Source organism: Miniopterus natalensis, chromosome 15 (assembly GCF_054644295.1).
Source record: "Miniopterus natalensis isolate mMinNat1 chromosome 15, mMinNat1.hap1, whole genome shotgun sequence".
Taxonomy (NCBI): Eukaryota; Metazoa; Chordata; class Mammalia; order Chiroptera; family Miniopteridae; genus Miniopterus; species Miniopterus natalensis.
This window is the reverse complement of record NC_142095.1, coordinates 52,975,064-52,995,720: the sequence shown is the minus strand read 5'-3', so window position 1 is coordinate 52,995,720 and position 20,657 is coordinate 52,975,064. Positions and strand designations below refer to the sequence as shown.

At 42.2% G+C, this 20,657-nt stretch overlaps 1 protein-coding gene across 1 annotated transcript in view; it reads left to right on the top strand.

The window, feature by feature from the left end:
- The first annotated feature begins 11,201 nt into the window (after positions 1–11,201).
- The window catches only part of SHQ1 (SHQ1, H/ACA ribonucleoprotein assembly factor), a 107,449-nt gene continuing 97,993 nt past the window's right edge, over positions 11,202–20,657 (top strand). The window contains exons 1-4 of the mRNA XM_087825138.1: positions 11,202–11,413; positions 15,207–15,271; positions 16,966–17,088; positions 17,816–17,967. Coding sequence (XP_087681264.1) covers positions 11,271–11,413; positions 15,207–15,271; positions 16,966–17,088; positions 17,816–17,967 — 483 coding nt within the window. The 5' untranslated portion in view covers positions 11,202–11,270. The remainder of the gene's footprint in view (positions 11,414–15,206; positions 15,272–16,965; positions 17,089–17,815; positions 17,968–20,657) is intronic.

Sequence of the window (20,657 nt, the reverse complement as noted above, 5' to 3'; positions counted from 1 at the left end):
CACTGTTACTTAAAATGATCACAACTTCTGTTTTGATTTTTAAGACTATGGACAAAAAAGGGGCCACATACTAAACCTGACAAACTCAGGGAAGGCCTGCAAGGCTGGCCTTACAAAGAGACCTAAAGTAACCACATAGGAAGGTCAGACATTACAACTTCCTAACTGAAAGTAAGTCAAGGTGGGTAGTCATGTCCTAAGCCAGTATCTTCTCTGACAAAGGTTAGTCTTTACCTTAACTGAACCTGTCTAGGGCCTTTTTTAAAAATTTATTTTATTGCTGAGAGTATTACAGATGTCCCTCTTTTTGCTCCCTTTGCCCCCACCACCTGGCTCCCCACCTACCCCAGGCCTTCACCTGTATATTGTCTGTGACCACTGGCTATGCATATATGCATATACATTCTCTGATTAATCTTTTCCTGCCCTCTCTCCCATCTTCCCTCTGAGGTATGTCAGTCAGTTACTTGCTTCCATGTCCATGGTCCTGTTTGTCAGTTTATTTTGTTCATTAGATTCCACATGTGAGATCATGTGATACTTGTCTTTCTCTGCCTGGCTTATTTCACTTAGTATAATCTCCAGGTCCATCCATGCTGTCTCAAAGGGTAAGAGATTCTTCTTCTTTACAGCTGTATAGTATTCCACGGTATAAATGTGCCACAGCTTTTTATCCACTCATCTACTGACAGGCACCTGGCCTGTTTCCAGATCTTAGCTATTGTCCCCTTTTTCCCCCCATTGATCCCCTCCACCCCCCATCCACCCCACCCCCAGGCCTTCCCCATACCAATGTCTATGTCCATGGGTTATGCATATAAGAATATATGTTCTTTGATTAGTCTCTCCCCACCCACTCCCCCACCCCCACCTTCCCTCTGAGATCCCTCAGTCTGTTCCATGCTTCTATGTCTCTGGATCTAGGACATCTGTAATACTTTCAACAATAAAGATAAATTAAAAAAAATTATAATAATGAAAATAAATCTTTTTAGAAAAGTTAAAAAAAAGAGATCCTACCTATTGTAAATAAATAATGCTGCTATGAACATAGGGGTGCATATATTCTTTCTGATTAGGTTTCAGGATTCTTAGGATATATTCCTAGAAGTGGGATCACTGGGTGAAATGGCAGTTCCATTTTAATTTTTTGAGGAAATTCCATAGTTTTCCACAGTGGTTGTACCAGTCTGCATTCCCACCAGCAGTGCACTAGGCTCCCTTTTCTCCACAGCCTCGCCATTGCCAGCATGTGTTTGTTGATCTGTTGATTGTAACCTTCTCCCTTTATCTCTGCTGTGCACTGCCCGAGGCCCTAATGGAGGGCTCTGAGGGAGTCAAGTTCAATGTCCAAGTGTTGGGGGCAGAGATGTGGATCATACTCTGTTAACTGTGATTGTGAAAGGGGGAAGGCACCTAATAGGAATAGGACCATAGTTTAACAATTATTCACCTTGCTAACTATAGATAAGTTTTCCTACAGACCCTGGGAAACTGGAGGATGTGCTGCAAGAAGAAAAGCAGCTGTAGAAAGATGAGACACTTTGGGGCCTGGATGGTCCCATTACTCAGAAAAGAAAATGCATTTTGAGAACAAAGGATAGATGCACTTTGATCTGGTGGCTGTGCCTGGAGCCTGACCCCCTTCCTGGAGTTTACCTCAGGAATGTCGACCATTCGCAGGTCCCAGCATGGTCCTAGGAACTGGTGGAAATGGGTTTTAACACCGTTGAACATTGACTACCTTGTTATGGGACTTCAAGATCCTGGAAGGAGACACAAGGGCCACAGACCCTGCAGCCATCCTTCTATTCCACCCTCCTTCCCCTTGCATGCAGCCTTATATAACCAGCCAGGTAATAAGGGAAGGGCAGAGCAGATTTTATGTGGGAAAATCCCACTGCTCTCCCATAGGCTGGCAAAAATGGAATAAATGCTCATATTTGATTCAACTTACCTCTGCTTAATTGGCTGAAGTAGCGGCAGGCAGCTTGGGCCCATTGTGTCTGGTTTCATAATCTCTGAGTTGTGCTCCCTTCCCCCGGAGGATATGAGTTTGGCATGATGGGGCCAGCAGGATCTGGGAATGCCAATCCAATCTGCCCTTTGATTGGAGTGGCTCGGGCTCTCAGCCCTTGGGAGGAGAGGTAGCTGCTCGCCTTCTAGCGTGGCATCACGCCAGAGCTCCTACAGGGAGACTTTGAGGGAATCGCACCAGGTGTCCCGGTTCTGAGTTGTGTCCCCCCCCCCCCCCCCCTTGCAGGGCTGCATCTGCATTAAGGTGCAGGTGGGGCTTGGAGTAATAGATCAAGGCTGCCGCCTCTGCTTGGGGTGGCGCCGGCCCTTGGGAGGGGAGAGAGCTTGTCTTCCTCTGGTCTGTTATCTTGGTGTGCCTCAGATAACATACTTTTCGAAAGTCAGAATAATCCCCTTTTCCCAGATGCCTCAAAGGCACAGTCTGCTACCAGAACAGAGACCGTGGAACCCCTCATTGTTGTCTTCCTTGCACACCATCTTTGCCTGCTGTAAACACAATTGTTAACTGTCATGTACCCACCAATGGAAAAGAATTATGTGTCTATCCATTTACTTTTTTTTTTTTTTTAATATATCTTTATTGATTTCATAGAGAGGAAAGGAGAGGGAGAGAGAGAGATAGAAACATCAATGATGAGAGAGTCATTGATTGGCTGCAGCTTGCAACCTGGGCATGTGCCCCAACCAGGAATTGAACCCTGATCCCCTGGATCCTAGGTCGATGCTCAACCGCTGAGCCACACCCAGCCAGGCTATCCATTTACTTTTTATCCAATCTCAAATATTTTCTCCCTCTGCTTTCTCCCACTTCCCCTGATCTACCAGGAATGAATTTCATGTAACCCTTCTTACACCTCCTCCTGTGATTCTAATGTATAAAGTAAGGTGCAAAGCTGCCATTCTCCAAAGCATTTTCTCAGTCTGTTGAGATTTTGCTTTCCCCAACTGTCAGTTTGGCTCCAATAAACTCATAAAAATTCTTACAGGTTTGATATTTCTTACATTGACATTTTTATTAATAAGCCCAAATATCTTTAGTTTTTCTGCATTAAAAAGCCAAAAGTTGGTAAACTTTGATTTATGTAACAATGTTTCAATATTTCATCCTGTTTGGAAATGATCTAGATGTTTAATCATTTTTCACCTTTTAACTTAAATTAGGGAACTGTTCTAAAGTACACATACCATAGAACAATTCTTGCTAAAAGGTTTCCTTGTAAAACCTTTATTATATTTTTATTAACTAATGTTTAATAATTATATTTTGATAATTCATAAAAATCTGATGTAGTGAAACAGAGACTTTAATTGGCATGCTAGATCTAATGGATTTAATTGACATTTACAGAACATTTCATCCCAAAGCAACAGAATACACATTCTTCTCAAGTGCACATGGAACATTCTGAAAAATAGACCACATGTTAGGGCACAAGGCAAGTCTCTACAAATTCAAGAAGACTGAAATCATATCAAGCATCTTCTCAGATCACAATGCCATGAAACTAGAAATCAACCACTATTAAAAAACTCAAAAATATTCAAACACATGGAGGCTAAATAGCATGCTATTAAACAATGAATGGGTTACCAATGAGATCAAGGAAGAAATCAAACACTTCATGGAAAAAAAAGAAAATGAACAGACAACAACCCAAAAGCTATGGGACACAGCAAAAGCAGTCCTGAGGGGAAAATTCACAGCATTACAGGCCTATCTCAAGGACCAAGAAAAAGTTGTACCAAACCATCTAACACAGCAACTAAAAGAACTAGAATGAGAGCAGCAAGAAAAGCCCCGAGGAAGTAGAAGGAAGGAAATAATAAAGAGTAGAGCAGAAAAGGTTGATGAACCTTTAGCCAGACTCACCAAGACACAAAGAGAGAGGACCCAAATAAATAAAATGAGAAATGAAAGAGGCGATATAACACCTGACCCAACAGAAATACAAAGGATTGTAAGAAAATACTATAAGTAATTATATGAGAAAAAATTGGACAACATGTGTGAAATGGATGAATTCCTAGAAGCATACAACCTTCCAAAGCTGAATCAGGAAGAGGCAGAAAACCTGAATAGTCTGATAACAACTAATGAAATTGAAGCAGTAATAAAAAAAAACTCCCAGTAAACAAAAGTCCTGGACCAGATGGATTTACAGGCAAGTTTTACCAAACATTCAAGAAGAATTAACACCTATTTTCCTCAAACTATTCCAGATAATTCAAGAGGAGGGAAAACTCCCAAACTCTTTTTATGAGGCCAGCCTCATCCTAATCCCAAAACTGGATAAAGACACTACAAAGGAAGAAAATTACAGGCCAATATCGCTGATGAACATAAATGCTAAAATCCTCACTAAAATACTAGCAAACCGGATCCAGCAATACTTTAAAAAGATCATACACCACGACCAAGTGGGATTTATTCTGGGGATGCAAGGTTGGTATAATATCTGCAAATCAATAAGTGTGATACATCACATAAACAAAATGAAGGACAAAAATCATATGATCATATCAATATATGCAGAAAAAGCATTTGACAAAATCCAGCACTCATTTCTGATAAAAATTCTCAGCAAAGGGGGAATATAGAGAACATACCTCAAAATAAGAAAGGCCATATAAAACAAACCTACAGCCAACATCATATTCACTGGGCAAAAACTAAAACCATTTCCCTTAAAACCAGGAACAAGACAGGGATGTCCACTTTCACCCTCTTATTCTACATAGTACTGGAAGTCCTCGCCACAGCCATGAGACAGGAAGAAAACATAAAAGGATCCAAATTGGAAAGGAGGTAAAACTGTCATTATTTGCAGATGACATAATACTGTACATAGAAAACCCTAAAGACTCCACCAAAGTACTACTAGATTTGATAAAAGAATTTGGCAAGGTAGCTGGATACAAAATTAACATCTAGAAATCGATGATATTTTTATATACTGACAATGAACTCTCAGGAAGAGAAACGAAAAAAATAACCTCATTTACCATTGCAACTAAAAAAATAAGATACCTAGGAATAAACTTAACCAATGTAAAAGACCTGTACTCAGAAAACTACAGGACACTGAAAAAAGAAATAGAGGAAGATATAAACAAGTAGAAGAATACACCATGTCCATGGATTAGAAGAATTAAATCATTAAAATGTCCATACTACCCAAAGCAATTTACAGATTCAATGCAATTCCTTTTAAAATATCAACAACATATTTCACAGAACTAGAACAAATATTCCAAAAATTTATATGAAACCAAAAAGACCCCAAATAGCTGCAGGCATCTTGAGAAAGAACAGACTGGGAGAGATCACTTTACTTGATATAAAACTATACTACAAAGCCATTGTGATCAGAACAGCCTGGTATTGGTACAACACCAGACATATAGATCAATGGAACAGAACAGAGACCCCACAGACCCACGCCATTATGGTCAGTTAATATTTGACAAAGAAGGCATAAGGATACAGTGGAGTAAAGACAGTCTCTTCAATCAATGGTGCTGGGAAAATTGGACAGGTACATGCAAAAGAATGAAACTAGACCAGCAACTTTCACCATACACAAAAATTAAACTCAAAATGGATAAAAGACCTAAAATGTAAGTTGCGAAACCATAAAAATCCTGGAAGAAAACATGGGCAGTAAAGTCACAGACATCCCACGTAGTGGAATTTTCACTGATACATCTCCTAGGGCAAGAGAAACAAAAGAAAAAATAAACAAATGGGACTACATCAAACTAAAAAGCTTCTGCACAGCAAAAGAAAACAGCCTCAAAATACAAAGGAAACACATGTTTTAGGAGAACATAATTGCCAAGGATGCATCTGATAAGGGGCTACTTTCCAAAATATACAAAGAACTCATACAACTCAACAAGAGGAAGACAAACAACCCAATTAAGAAATGGGCAAAGGATCTGAATAGACACTTCTCCAAAGAGGACAGACAGATGGCCAAGAGACATGAAAAAATGCTCAACTTACACCATACACAAAATAATCATCAGAGATATGCAAATTAAAACTACAAAGAGGCATCACTTCACACCTGTAAGAATGGCTCCATCAACAAATCAACAAGTGATAAGTTCTTGCGAGGGTGTGGAGAAAGGGGAACCTGGTGCACTGCTGGTGGGAATGCAGGTTGGTGCAGCCACTGTGGAAAACAGTGTGGAGGTTCCTCAAAAAATTAAAAATGGAGCTGCCTTTTCATCCAGTGATCCAACTTCTAGGAATATATCCTAAGAATCCTGAAACACTAATCAGAAAGAATCTATGCACCCCTATGTTCACAGCAGCGCAGTTTACAATAGCTAAGATCTGGAAACAGCCCAAGTGCCCCTCAGTAGCTGAGTGGATAAAAAGCTGTGGGACATTCACACCATGGAATACTACGCAGCTGTAAAGAAGAAGGATCTTGTCCCTTTGGGACAGTAGGGATGGACCTGGAGAATATTATGCTAAGTGAAATAAGCCAGGCAGAGAATGAAAAACATCACGATTTCACTTATATGTGGAATCTTAAGAACTTAATAAACTGATGGACAAAAATGACTCAATGTCATGGAAGCATGGATCAGACTGACAAGTCTTAGAGGGATAGAGGGGGGCGGATGGGTGGAGGGGGAGGAATTAACCAAAGAACTTATATGCATAACCCAAGGACACAGGCAATGGTGTGAAGAGGGACTGAGAAGGGGCGTCACAAGGGGTCGAAGGGTTCAATGGGGAGAATGTAATATTTTGAATAAAAAAATGAAAAGTAAAATTAAAAAACAAAATAAAATAAAAATTTTGATATAACATTAGACAGTTATTTTTATCCCAAGCTGTAACAGAGATAATATGGACTCATTTTGTTGTAAATCCAGATAAAATAATAATTATATTATATTAAATGTTAATAATTTAAAGGCAGGTTTGTTTTAATTAAACCAACAAGCTTAAAGTTAGCTTTAATATTAAATACTATCCAAGATCATGTAAGGTTGAAAAGCATTCATGTCAATTTCTGTTATATTTCTTAATTTATATAAGTGCTTAATTTATTTAAGCCAATTAAACTGAGCTCTTTATGGATCAATTCTAATAATTTCCTCTGGAGGTGTACACACACACACACTCACACACATATACACAAAACCAAAGACCTGATAGTTTTGTTGCTTTAAATATTTCAGCTTTGAGACAGATACAGTAAGACAAAAATCTCATTATTTCATAATAGTTGGAATAAGTTCAACCTGTTCAGATGTCTAAAACTTGAAGATTCTTTCCCATTTTTTTCTTTTGTTTTGTTTAGTCTCAGGGAGTTATGGGCTGTGTTTACACTTCTGATGATCAGCTAGGAAGGCCTTGGAAAGTTACTGAGGATGCTTTAAACTCCTATTTGACCTTGAATAATCAACTTCCAATTTTGCCAAATTTCTGATCATAGAGTTATTAAATTCTTTGAAATATCTTGTTAGGCTTCAGACAGGACAAACAGTAAGAAATGTTCAAGTACCTACTGAGATGGCCAAAATTTCTTTTTGAATTCTTTTACAGAAATTATTTTATCTTTTAGAAACTTCTGCTTATCAATCAAAGAATGTATTTCATTGTTCCAAAGAGGATTGGATTCCTCTTAGGAAATATTCTCTATAGCAAATGACCTAACAGGCAGAGGAAGAAAAAAAAACAAAAGAGCTCTTGACCAAAAGAGTACTCATCCACCAGGGAAACTCTTGTGAGCTGCTTACCCCACAGGGCACTTCTTACAAGACTGGGAGCTATGAAATGTTCCTCCTGAGGAAAAAAAAGATCCTTTCCCATGAGGTAGCAAGCTCCTATAGCATCCTGCTCCATGCTTCATACTGGCACCAGGACAATCATCCCCACGATAAATTGCGGCCACATCCTGGAAGGAAAAACCACTCCTTATTTTAAATAAAGGCATTTAATCTCAACCAAAAAAGGAGAGAGTTCCAAACCTAAGAGTGTTAGGGGCAGAGATATTGATCATGCTCTGCTAATGGTGATTGTTAATAAGAAATATTAACCATGTTCTATTAACAGTGATTGTTCTGTTCGAATTGGAAAGAGCACTTTCTAACCTGGCTGGGAGTTGTATGCCCCGGGATATGGGAGTTAACCTTGGAATTTGGTCCAGTCTCCTTTTCTGAGAACTGCCCACCATCATGGAAAGATTAACAACCTTGTTCTGGAAATGATGGAATCCCAGTGGCACCCGCCTTTTGCAACCCCAGCCCACCTTGCCTACTTCCCCGTGCCTGTAATTCCTACTTTCCAATGTAACCTTTGTCCTTCTACCCAATATAAGCAGCTGGCTTATAGGGGGCGGCAGAGCAGATTTTTGTGGATGACTCCCAGCTTTCCCACATTGCTGGCAATATTGGAATAAATGCTCATATATGATTCAACCCTCTGCTTAATTGGCTCAAGTGGTAACAGGCAGCCCAGAACCATTGTTGTCCAGTTTCAAGAGGGCTGCTTCAGTCAAAGAGATAGTGGTCCATGGAAGCCATGAGCACAAAAGAGGCTCTGTAGGTATCATACCTGGTTCCAAGGCATGCTAGTCCATGAAAGTGAAATGTTCAGATCCCACACCTAAAACCAGATTTGTTAACCTAAAAATAAAAGCCCAAATGAAAGGCAATAACCATTTATTTGAGATTTTAAAAATTGCTGTTTGGGAAGCGTAATTCAGGCAGAAACTCAAATAGTGCTCCAATTAGGAGACAAAGGCAAGGTGTATTTATGACAAAGGGAAGGGGAACAATTACATTATCAGAAGGAAAGTATTTCTATTGGTGCACATAATATAACATAGTGACACTAATTCTAAAGAATGTTTTTAATTTTTAGTTTGGTAGTCATCAGTTGGTGGCCACAATATCTGCTTTCTTGTTATCCTTGTAAACAGTTCTTTGGGACACAATCTTGATCAAAGGTTATTTTGCCCTGTTTCAATATTGCAAAGATTTGAGGAGTAAGACATGCAAGGCAGTAGCCTGGGATGGTAGCTCTGATTCCATTTTAAAGTGACTCTTTAAATTTACATTCCTTTTTTTTTTTTTTACAGAATTTATAACCTGTATAATTTACCTCTAATTGGAAATACAAAACTAAAGTGAATTATAGCTTGCAATAAAACACCACCAACAAAACCCTGTTTATATACAGTTGCAGCTATCAGTAATTTGTGATACAGCAGATGCAATACTGAATATATTTCTTATAACAGCGACAATGAACCATATAGTCTGTTGATCTGTGTTGCATTCCCGTGTGTGTGCATGTGTATGTTGCGAAACCCAAAATAAAATATCTAGAAAGTTCATAGCTCTACTTTGTAAACTGCTTTCAATTTAGTGTTTCCTTGTGGATAGCATAGCTTCAGTCTCAGTTAATATTCTTGCATTAATAATTTAAAAATATTAATGCCTGTGACCTACAGGAATGAGGTCCCTTTGTAATTGTAAAGGTCCTTTCTAGAGAAGCAAATTTGGAATGATCCAGGCAAAGGTCTATCTCAAGGGACCTTTTGTGGTCTTTACTAATTCAAAGTTTATATCAATTATTTACAATATTGAGTGACTATTATTAGTAAAGCTCAGTATGGCCTGAAACAGGGAGCCATATTGAGCTTTACTAGTTTCATAATGTGAGACAAGTTGGGTATGGTGATATCAGAGGGAGTCAATTCTGTTGTATTTTAGAGCCTGGGGCCAGAAATCAGGCTCACTGGGTTTTCAATTCCCCTTTCACCACTCACTAGCTATGTAATCCTGTGCAAACCAGGGGATACGTAATGTCTACTTCATAGAGCTGTCAGGATGAGAAAATGAGATCAGTATAAAGGATTTTGTACAGTGCTGTCACATACTAGTATTCAATTAATTGATTTAATCTCTGTGCTACCCAAGGAATAGGTGAATGTGTAAAGAGCACTCTTTAAATTGTTTTACACATGACCTTTTATTTTGTCTTTACAAAACTCCCAGATCTAAGCAGAGTGGTTTTTATTTTAAATTTTGTTTGTTTGTGTTAATATATTTTTCTGAATCCTAGTTAATATCCAAGATTCATGAAAAACTGGAGGTTGAAAAGTCTTTTGAGGTTATCCAGTCCACTGCCTGAGGAGATGACTTTCACCCCTTGTCCACTCATATTTAAAAACAGGAAATAAATGTTATTTCCTGGACTATTTTAGATATCAGTAATAACACGAAATAAAATGAGAGGAAATACACGTAGGCAAAGAGATTAATCGGAGAGGCACTGGGAGAGCATTAGGAGCATAGACTACAGGGGGAAGTACAAAGAAGAGAACGAAGAGAGACAGGGCAGAGGGCCTCAGACCCGTCTAGGCGGGAACCTCGGGAGAAGGGAGCGGGGGCGCGGAGGGCCCGCGGCGCGGGAGCACGGGCGGCGCCGGGTCGTCGCCGGGAGGCGCGGTCGCCGCGGGGTCGCCGCGGGGTCGTCACCCGGAGGCGCGGGTCGGCGCGGGACGCGCTGCTTACCCCGAGTCGGTCCCCGCAGTTCACAGGGCGGGTTAAGGGATGAGTCGGACGCACTCTCGTAAACAAGACGACTCTATTCAAATAAGGAGTTATAGGAGAAAGGCCAAAGGAGGGACGCGTGGAGGGGAGAAGAAGGGGGGGCAGAGCTGCTGACCCACAGGCCGGAGCCGAGGGGACGCGCAGAGGGAGGCGGCGGGTGCGCCGCGCCGAGCAGCGACGACCGGCCAGGCGCGTTCTCAGAGCTCCCCGTAATCCGAGGTGACCCTCACGGCACCTCCAGCGTTAGCCTCGCTTTCCAGAAAAGACATGTGAGCGCAGAGAGGTTTTGTGACCTTCCCGCGTCTTACAGCGGGGAGGCGGCCGAGAAGAGATTCACACGCCGGCGTCCCCCGGGACGCCAATGCCGCCGACGGCGTCTCCCAGGCCCTCGCCGGAGCTGGGCGCGTCCGCGGCCGACGCGGGCCCGGAGCCTCCCGGCCGCGCCCGGCCTCGCTCCCGGCGCTCACGGCCCGGCTCGCTGCTCCCGCTGCTCCCGAACAGCGTCCCGTCTCCAAGGAGACAGGGGTGGGCGGGACTTCCTCTCCGCGCACGAGCACTTCCGCCGTGAGGCGGAAGAGCAATGACTTACCGGAGGACTGCTGGCGCGTGGGGCGTCTTGGGGCGTCTGAGCGGTGGGACCCGCGACGATGCTGACCCCCGCGTTCGACCTCAGCCAGGACCCCGACTTCCTGACCCTGGCCATCCGCGTGCCCTATGCTCGAGTGTCCGAGTTCGACGTGTACTTCCAGGGGGTGGACTTCAGGTTCTACGCCAAGCCCTACTTCCTCAGGCGAGTCCCGCCCGGTCTGGCCGGGGAGCGGGTTTTGGGGTTCCCTCTCTCACCGAGCGTGTTTTGGGGTTCCTTCCGTCACTGAGCGTGTTTTGGGGTTCCTTCCGTCACCGAGCGGGTTTTAGAGTTCCTTCCCTCCCTGAGCGTGTTTTGGGGTTCCTTCCGTCACCGAGCGTGTTTTGGGGTTCCTTCCCTCCCTGAGCGGGTTTTGGGGTTCCTTCCCTCCCTGAGCGGGTTTTGGGGTTCTCACTCACCGAGCGGGTTTCGTGGCCGGGTAAAGCGTGGCCTTTGGACTCTGTCGCCTTCCCAGGTCCGCTGCCGTTCGCCTCGGGCGGGGGCGGGGACGGGGGCGGGGCGCTCCCTGGGTGGCGCGGTCCGTCGCCTCCGGGTCGCCGAGTCCTCCCGGGACCCGCCTTCCTCGGCCCCTTCGCGCCCGGGAGCCGCGGCCTCCGGCCGCCTCGCCCTCGGCCCCCGGGCTGGCTCGGCCCCGGGCTGGCGCGCGGCCGGCGGGCGGGCTCCGGGGCGCCCGGGAGCCGCGTTCCGCGGACGGCGCGGCGCGGCCCTTCCGCCCGGTCGCCGGCGAGCCCTGGTTCTCCGCTTCGCAGGAGGGAAATCCCTCCCCTTACCGCCCCCCCAAGTTCAGGGGCCCCCCCCCCGCCCCGGTCTTCCCAGCGGCCTCCCCGTCGGTCGGGCTGTTCCCGCGGCCGGAGCCCGTTTGGTCCTAACAACACCGCGGAGGCGCCGCACTTCTCTTTTTTTGCTCATCTGTTTCTTTGATTTATTTATCAAGTGCATGGTATATACCAGGCTCTGTTTTCTTTTCAAAAACTGTATCTTTATTGATTTCAGAGAGAGGAAAGGAGAGGGAGAGAGAGATAGAAACATCAATGATAAGAGAGTCATTGATCGGCTGCCTCCCGCAACCCGGGCATGTGCCCTGACCGGGAATCGAACCCTGATCGCCTGGATCCTAGGTCCACGCTTTGCCGCTGAGCCACGCCCGGCCGGGCCAGGCTCTGTTTTCAACATTGGGGATGTAGTGGTGCCTCATGGAGTTTACATTGTAGCGGGGAAAGAATAATAATTAAAAAATCAAGTGAACATAACTACAAATTGTAGGAAGAGCTCTGAAGGGAAATAAACTGCGCTGATAGAGAATAAAAGGGAGCCTGTGTTTATATAAAGTTGCCAAGGAAAGCCTTTCTGGGCGGGTGATATTTAACACAGATGATGATGCTGTTAGCAAACGTTTGCTGAACTTTTACTCCAGGTTGGTGCTTTATATGAGTGATCCCATTTGATTTTAGGGAAGTCCTGCAAAGTAGGTTCTATTATTTACCCCTGGTACAGATGAGGGATCAGAGGCTCAGAGAAAAGTTCTTAAGTGAGATAGGATTATGAAATAAAATGAATACAGTAAAATAAAAATTTCAAAGTAAAAATCACTCATGCTTAAGCTGGGGAGTTTTGATGAAGACAAAATAAGAGGTAATGTGTGAAACAATCTAAAGATCCATTCCTTGGGTAGCGGAGGCTTGGAAGTTGGGCCCATCTGAGTCTCAGCACACTTAGAGCTCTGTGACTTTGGGCAAGCTATTCAGCCTCATTTTCCTAATTTGTAAAATGGAACTCATGTTTAGTGGTCTTAAAGAGTTGATATGAGGATTGAGATAATTCATTCATAGTCCTTATTACCATGCCTGCTATTTATCCATGTGTTAAATAATCAGGAGGTATTATTATTATTATTTTAAAATATATCTTTATTGATTTCAGAGAGAGGAAGGGAGAGGGAGAGAGAGAGAGAAACATCAATGGTGAGAGAATCATTGGTCAGCTGCCTCCCCCATGCCCCCGACTGGGGATCGAGCCTGCAACCCCAGCATGAGCCCTGACCAGAATCAACCCCTGATCTTCTGGATGCTAGGTCGATGCTCAACAGCTAAGCCTCGCCTGCCGGGCCTGGTGGTGTTATTATTAAGGGCCTGCTGTTCCAGTTATCTGTTGCTACATAACCAAGAAAACTTAATGGTGTAAAACAACAGTCACTAACTCCCTGTCTTGGTTTTTGTGTGTCAGGAACTTTGTGAGGGCTTGGCTGAGCTCTCCTGGCTTGCTGTTTTTAATTCAGTTGTGGCCATATGGTGGCTAGATCTGGAACAGCCGAAGCAACTGGAGACTGGTGGGGTGAGGTGGGGAGGATCTCTCTTCCTGTAGTCTCAGGGCCTCCCTGTGTGATCTTTTTGCATGGTCTATTTTGTGATTTCTTCAGGGAGTTGGGCTACTAACAGGGTAGCTGAAAGTTTTGAAAGTGAGTATTCCAGAGAGCAAGGCAGAATCTATACCATCTTTTATGACTTAATCTCCAAAATCAGTGTCACTTCTGCTTTATTGTATTGGTTAAAACAGTTCCAGAAGCCCACTTTTAAAGGGAGGGTACATAGGCCCCCCCACTGTTGGGAGGAATGATGTGAGATGGGCCATCTTTAAAAATACAGTTTGCTACAGTATATCAAAGGTGAATAAAATCTCACCCCTCTCCTTGAGGAATTGAGAGTCTAGCAGAGGAGGCAGATCTGTGAACAAATATGATTTCACTCTTACATAGTAAGAATTTATACTTATAAGGAGTCTAGGAGGAAGGAGCTGATAATAATAGTTCACATCTTTTAAATGCTTACTTACTGTACCAGCCATTAAGCTCTTTGTATTATCATTTCCTTCTCATAGTAACCCTGGGATAGATTCTGTTATTTTTACCTTTTTACAGATGAGAATATGAGCCTTGAAGTTAATTAACTCGTATAAAGAAAATTACAGAGCTGGTAAATAGCAGAGCTGGGATGCAATTCAGATTCTGATAGTAAAGTTAGTATTTGTAACAATTATAACTATAATTTATCCATAAACTGACTCCTTATACTGGGTTTAGAAGGGATCTTGTCTTGGAAAGTTCATTGTAGCTCCAGGAAACCGTTGGGATCAATAGTAACTAAGTTGTGAAGCCCTGGGCCCTTTGGGGTCTGCCAAGTGTTATTATTATTACTGTTGCTGTTATTGTTAGAATAGGACGCAAGGGAGGGGGGTGGGAATAAAGGGGCTCAGGTTTTAAGTTTGGAATGGAAGGGTGCTGGCTTGATGTGCCTTACTAGTGAGTTTAAGTTAATTCAGTTAGTGTCGGCAGTCAGAAACTTGTTCAAATAGAAAAGTGACAATCAGTGTTCTGTTTTAGAAAAATTCTTTTGGGGCCTCAGTGGAAGACTGAATCAGAGTAAAACTGGAAACAGGGAGATCAGTTCATTTCCTTTAGTGTGAAAGAAAGAGAAATCCCCACATATTAATTATGGGATTTGAAAAAAATACTCTTGCTTTCTGCTTTTTTTAAGTAGTAATTTGCCCAATACAATTTGTTTATTGTCTCCATCCCCCTTTTTGGAAGCCAGTTAATCTACTTTTATTGAGCCCCTGCTGTGTCAGGCACCAGGTATATAAATACTCATTAGGGAGATGGAAGTACTGTAACAGTAGTGATAATTAATATTTATTGTGGCTTTTCTTTTTAAGTATCTGTTTTGTTGGTGACTAGTGGGTATTCAGACAGCTGAGTCATCTCTGATTTCTTTTTTCTTAGCTAGGAAAGAAATATAAGTTACTTAGTTTGTAAAATGTTAAAGAAATGCTGAGGGATTGCCTTTTAAAATGGTTGATAGATTTCAATGTATACTGTCATTGATGGCCACTTATTATACTTTGTAATTTAAGCACTTCATGAGACCTTATATTAAATCTGCAGATTGACCCTTCCTGGAAGAATTGTAGAGAATGGGAGTGAACATGGGTCCTATGATGCAGATAAAGGTATTTACTTTGGAGATTTTGTTAGTTTTGTCCTTTGGATTCTTCATGTTAGAGTAACTATGTAAAAATCTTTCAAGATACTGTGAGGACCTTTTAGGTGTATTGCAAGTGCAGTCTGTTCCTGTCACTAAAGTTTTTCAGTTTCCAGTGCTGTTATCATGGATTTCTTAACAATGACAATTTAGTCTTTTAAAGTATTTCACAATATTCTTCACAGTAAAGTTAAACACCCTGGTTCTATTTACTTATAATAGTTTTTATTTCCTATTTCCTCTACATTTATTAAATGTTTAAAAGTAAAAGTTAGAATGTGTGAGGCAATAGAAGATACAGATGATTTTAGCTGTGAATCAAATCTTTCTTGTACAGTTTCCAACTTAAAATTTAATAATATGTGGATGAGAAAGAAGCTGTCCATAGGTGTCATTTAAAGGCTGATTAAATTTTCTTTTTGTGATTGATTAAGTCCTTCACTTCAGCTAGCCATAAAACTACTTATTTTCCCATTATAGAAACCCCTGTATTTTACTTTGTTACTGGATATGAATAAGAATATACTGTGTACTCTTATGTAATTTATTCAGTGAATATTTATTTATTTATTTTTTAAAATATAGCTATTGATTTCAGAGAGAGGAAAGGAGAGGGAGAGAGAGAGACAAACATCAATAATGAGAGAGTCATTGATCGGCTGCAGCCCATAACCCGGGCATGTGCCCTGACCGGGAATCAACCCCGATGGCCTAGATCCTAGGTCGATGCTCAACTGCTGAGCCATGCCCGGCCGGGCTTCAGTGCATATTTATTTATTTACCTTGATGAACTAGGGTAACGGAGGAAAGATGGGATGAAAATGTTAAATGACAAAGTTCTAACCAAAAGTGCAATGTAATTAATGTGATAAGGAAGTATAATGAAACTGCCTTCCTAGGTTGTAAATCTTCTTTTAATTGTAGATAAGTTGTTACTACATTTTAAAAAGACACAGGAGTTTAGGAAGGTTGCTGTATGTGGAAATATTTTGGGTTAAGTTGTATTTAATATATTAGGATAAGGTTCAGTACAGTGAAAGAGGTAAAATGTTTTAAAATGTAAGAGTATTAAATAATGTAATGAATTCATAGCAGAGCTGAGATGAAGTTTGATAAACCCAGTCAAGGAAAGAAAAGAAGTACATAGGTATAATTTGTGTGTGCTTTAGACAGACTTTAGGAGTGTAGCTCTTGAGATAGTAAAGAACTTTATTAAGCCATAACTGCTTTTTTTGTATTTTTGAAATTGCTGCTATTCTCTATAGGATAATGTATCCTGATTTTTTTGCCTTCCTAGTCCAGAAATAAATTTTATAAGTAGCTACTGGTTAATTCTAAGCTGTTACCTTCTCACACCACTGAGTTTTGGACATTTTGACTTAGACTTTTAATATTATTAATAATTAGTTAAGGTGATACCGCAAAGACTAAAGCATTCTTTAGCTTAAACAGATTAATTTATAGCAGTGACAGCTGAATCAGTGGTTCTGAAAAGCCTTCTTGGAACCTTTTCTATTTTGGTTTTTATTCACTATATGAAAGGCATAATTTTGGAGCTCTATAACAGAATTATACTTAAACAAGATATGTATTACATAGATATAGTTGTGAATTCTTTGAATATTTTAATCTTGCTAAGCATAAAACAAATTTATCTTTAAGGAATTTTTACCATTCAGTTGCCCAAAGAAACTCCTGGCCAGCATTTTGAGGGGTTGAACATGTTAACTGCGCTTCTGGCACCAAGAAAATCCAGGACTGCAAAACCACTTGTGGAGGAAATAGGTATGTTTATTGCAGTTGGAAGAAAATAAAGAAAAGCAGAATATTTATAATGCTGTCTGTTTCCAGGGGAGGGTGATTTAGCAAACAGGAGATTGGAGAAAATACTTCAGGTGACAAGATAAGGAGGTTATGTGAAAATAGCTCATTTGGTAACATATAATTTAAAGACATAAAGAACTCCCCTGAACCAGTTGGTCAGTCATATTTTTGGACCAATCGAAACAGCATCTTTGTCTTTAACAGAATATTGACCACTTGAACTAAGATTAGAAGTGTACAATTCAGTGAGTTACAGGAAGTGAACACCGCCTAAGTCAAGAAATGGAACATTTCCAACACCCTGGAATCCTACCTGTGTCTCTTCTCACTCACTTCTCCCTCTTCCTCTCCAGGATGCCCACTATCCTCATTGCTGCCTGTTTTTGAATTCTGTGTATATGTATCTCACATAGTATGTGTTCTTTTTTGTCTGGCTTCTTTCACTTAACATTTTTGTGAGATTTATGCATGTATGGCCGAGGTCTCTGCTTTCATTGCACTTATTTTTTATTCATCCTATCATTGATGGACTCTGGGTTGGATCCATTCTTTTGGCTATCTAGAATATGCATATTCTTTTACTCTCTTTTGGTGCAACATAGGCAGTCATTTTTCCTCCCATTTTATTCTTCCCATGTTATACCTAGGAAATCCAGTATTTAAAAAAATTAATATTTAACACATTTAGGTGCTTCTGAGGGAGGAGTAGAAGATGATGACGAAGACTTTGATTGGGAAATTGAACAGTCCCCCTATGAAGAGGTATCAGAAAGTGCTCTGAACCTGCAGAGCCGCTATGGATTTGGAGGCCTACGATCAGGAGTATTTCAGCGATTACAGGTATGCTGTCTTCCTGAAAGACCTGGGTACCTAGGGTTTTACCACATGGATAATGTAATCTCAGTTTTTCTCATACTGGGTGTTTGTTTGTGAACATTGCAGGAGGTGACCTATTTAGAGCACAAAGCTCAACTCCTTGTACTCACACATGACAGAGGTGTTTGCTCCCTTTCATTGCATTGGCTGCTATGCTCAGTCCCAGTGCACTTCCAGGTGGAAGACAGTCTTTCTTTTTTTGTTTTCCACTTCCGTCAGTGATCTAGACATTAGGTTTTTAAAATACAAAATGGCCCTCCCTCCTCATACTTCCTGGAAAGCTTTGTGTTTTATATAAAAGTCATGTCTCTTCTGTTTTATAGATAAATGTTCCTGGTGAGAGTGAGTTTGTGTTGTTTGGTCAAATTGTTTAGTTTCTGGTGTACAGTAGGCACATTTGTTTCTCTACTCTTGGTGGGGATTGAATGTATTCTCTTGTTGAAACCCGATTATATGTGTCAGTTAGGCTAAACAGGAATGACATCACTTTCTCAAATAATGTAGGAAATTCTACTTCATTTTAGGTTATCTAGGGAGATTGAAATAAATGAAATCGAGAGGAGAGATTTTGGATTACTTTGTAATGTTGTTTTGTAGAAAATGTATTCCTACAGAGAAACAGCAAGATGGCAGTGTAGGTAACAGGGGACCTACTGCCTTCCACAACCACCTCAAAATTAAAACTAAAATACAGAATGACCATCACTCAGATCCTCCCAAAATCTAGCCGAACAGAAGTCCTACAACTAGGGAACTGGAGAAGCACATCCAGACAGGTAGGAGGGGTTGAGACATGGGGCTGAATGGGGGAGACTTGGCCATGGGCCCACACCCAGGTGCGAGGTTTAAAACCAGGAGGGATATCTCAGCAGTAGAGGTTTCCCAGAGGAGTGAGGGGTCCTAGCCCCACAACAGGCCCCCCAGCCCAGGGTTCCAGGGCTGGGAAGAGACATCCCTATAACTTTGGGCTGTGAAAACCAGCGGGGACAGTGGCTAAGTGACACGGAGGCTGCAGAGTCCCAGGGAGCTCCTGTTAAAGGGCCGTGCATGCACTCAGACACGCTCCCTCTGAGCTCCAGTGCTGGGCAGTGGCTTGAAAGGACTTGGGACATTAGGAGAGGAGGTAATGTGCCTGAAATTGGGGCAAGAGGTAAAGGGGCAGCTTTCTCCCAGACAGAAGAGCTGGCAGAGGTCATTGCTCCTTTGACGAGCCCTCTGCCCCACAGAGCCAGCAGGCAGGAGCCATGTTTGAATTTTCAGCACCCGACTCACACCTTTGGCCCTGCCCAGGTGATTCCTGGAGACCCTGCCCCTCCCTACTTGTCAGCTCATCCAAGCCATTTCCAGTAGCTTTTCTATGCAAGTGACCTCTCTAGCCTTATGCTGAGGACTTCCCTAAAATCTCTCAAGCAAGCAGCAGCTGGCCTCAGTGTGACCCATACATCTTGATAAGTGGCCCCAGGCCTGGCACTAGTGGCAGCCTGCATTGATTCATAGCTTGGCCTCTCCTAGACACCTCCAAGCCCAGCACAAGTAGCAGCCAACGACAGTTTGCTGTGTAGCTCATGGTGCGTTGCTCTGGGCAAGGCACAGGCAGAGGCTGACTTTGCACCTCCGGGGAGGCCCCAGAGACAGTGCACCTGGTGGTCAGACTTTACCATGCTGGTTTACAAACCTACCACATCCATGAGTGACACACTCAAGGGGCGCACTTGGTGAACACCAAAACTCCACTGAAGTAAATCCTGCTCCATAGGGGTATCTCCAGCACAGCAGCTCTTTGGCTATAGTTGCAGCTGGGCCTCGCAGCCAGTTGGCCTGAGGGTCAATTCCTCCCAGTGACACCAACAACAACCAAGACTCAACTACAACAGGACAGTGCATGCAGCCTACACAGGGGAGCATCTAGAAGGCCCAGCTTAGGTGACTGGGGAGGCTGAGCCACTGGACCCTACAGGACACCTACTACACAAAGCCACTCTTCTAATTCCAGGAAACATAGCAGCTCTTCCTAATACATAGAAACAGATACCTGGAAGCAGCCAAAATGTGGAGGCAAAGAAACATGTCACAAAGGAAAAAACAGGAAAAAAATCTTCAGAAAAGTAACTAAATGAAATAGAGCCAAGCAAGCTACTAGATACAGAGTTCAGAATAATGGTTATAAGGATGCTCAAGGATATTAGTAAGACAATTAAGGAAACTAATGAGATCATCAGTGACATAATAAAGTACCAATTTGAAATGAAGGCTACATGAACTGAAATGAAGAATAATTTACAAGGAATCGACAGTAGAGTTGAGGGCACTGAGAATCAAATCAGCAATTTGGAGCATGAGGAAACAAAAAACACCCAACCAGAAGAGCAAAAAGAAAAAAGAATTCAGAAATATGAAGATAATATAAGGAACCTCTGGGACAACTTCAAGTGGCCCAACCTTCGCATTATGGGGTGCCAGAAGGAGAAGAAAGAGAGCAAGAAATTGAAAACCTATTTGAAAAAAATAATGACAGAAAACATCCCCTTCCTGATGAAAGAAGTGGAGTTACAAGTCCAGGAAGCACAAAGAGTTCCAAACAAGAGGAACCCAAAGAGACCCACAGCAAGACACATCATAATTAAAATGCCAAAGATTAAAGACAAAGAGAATCT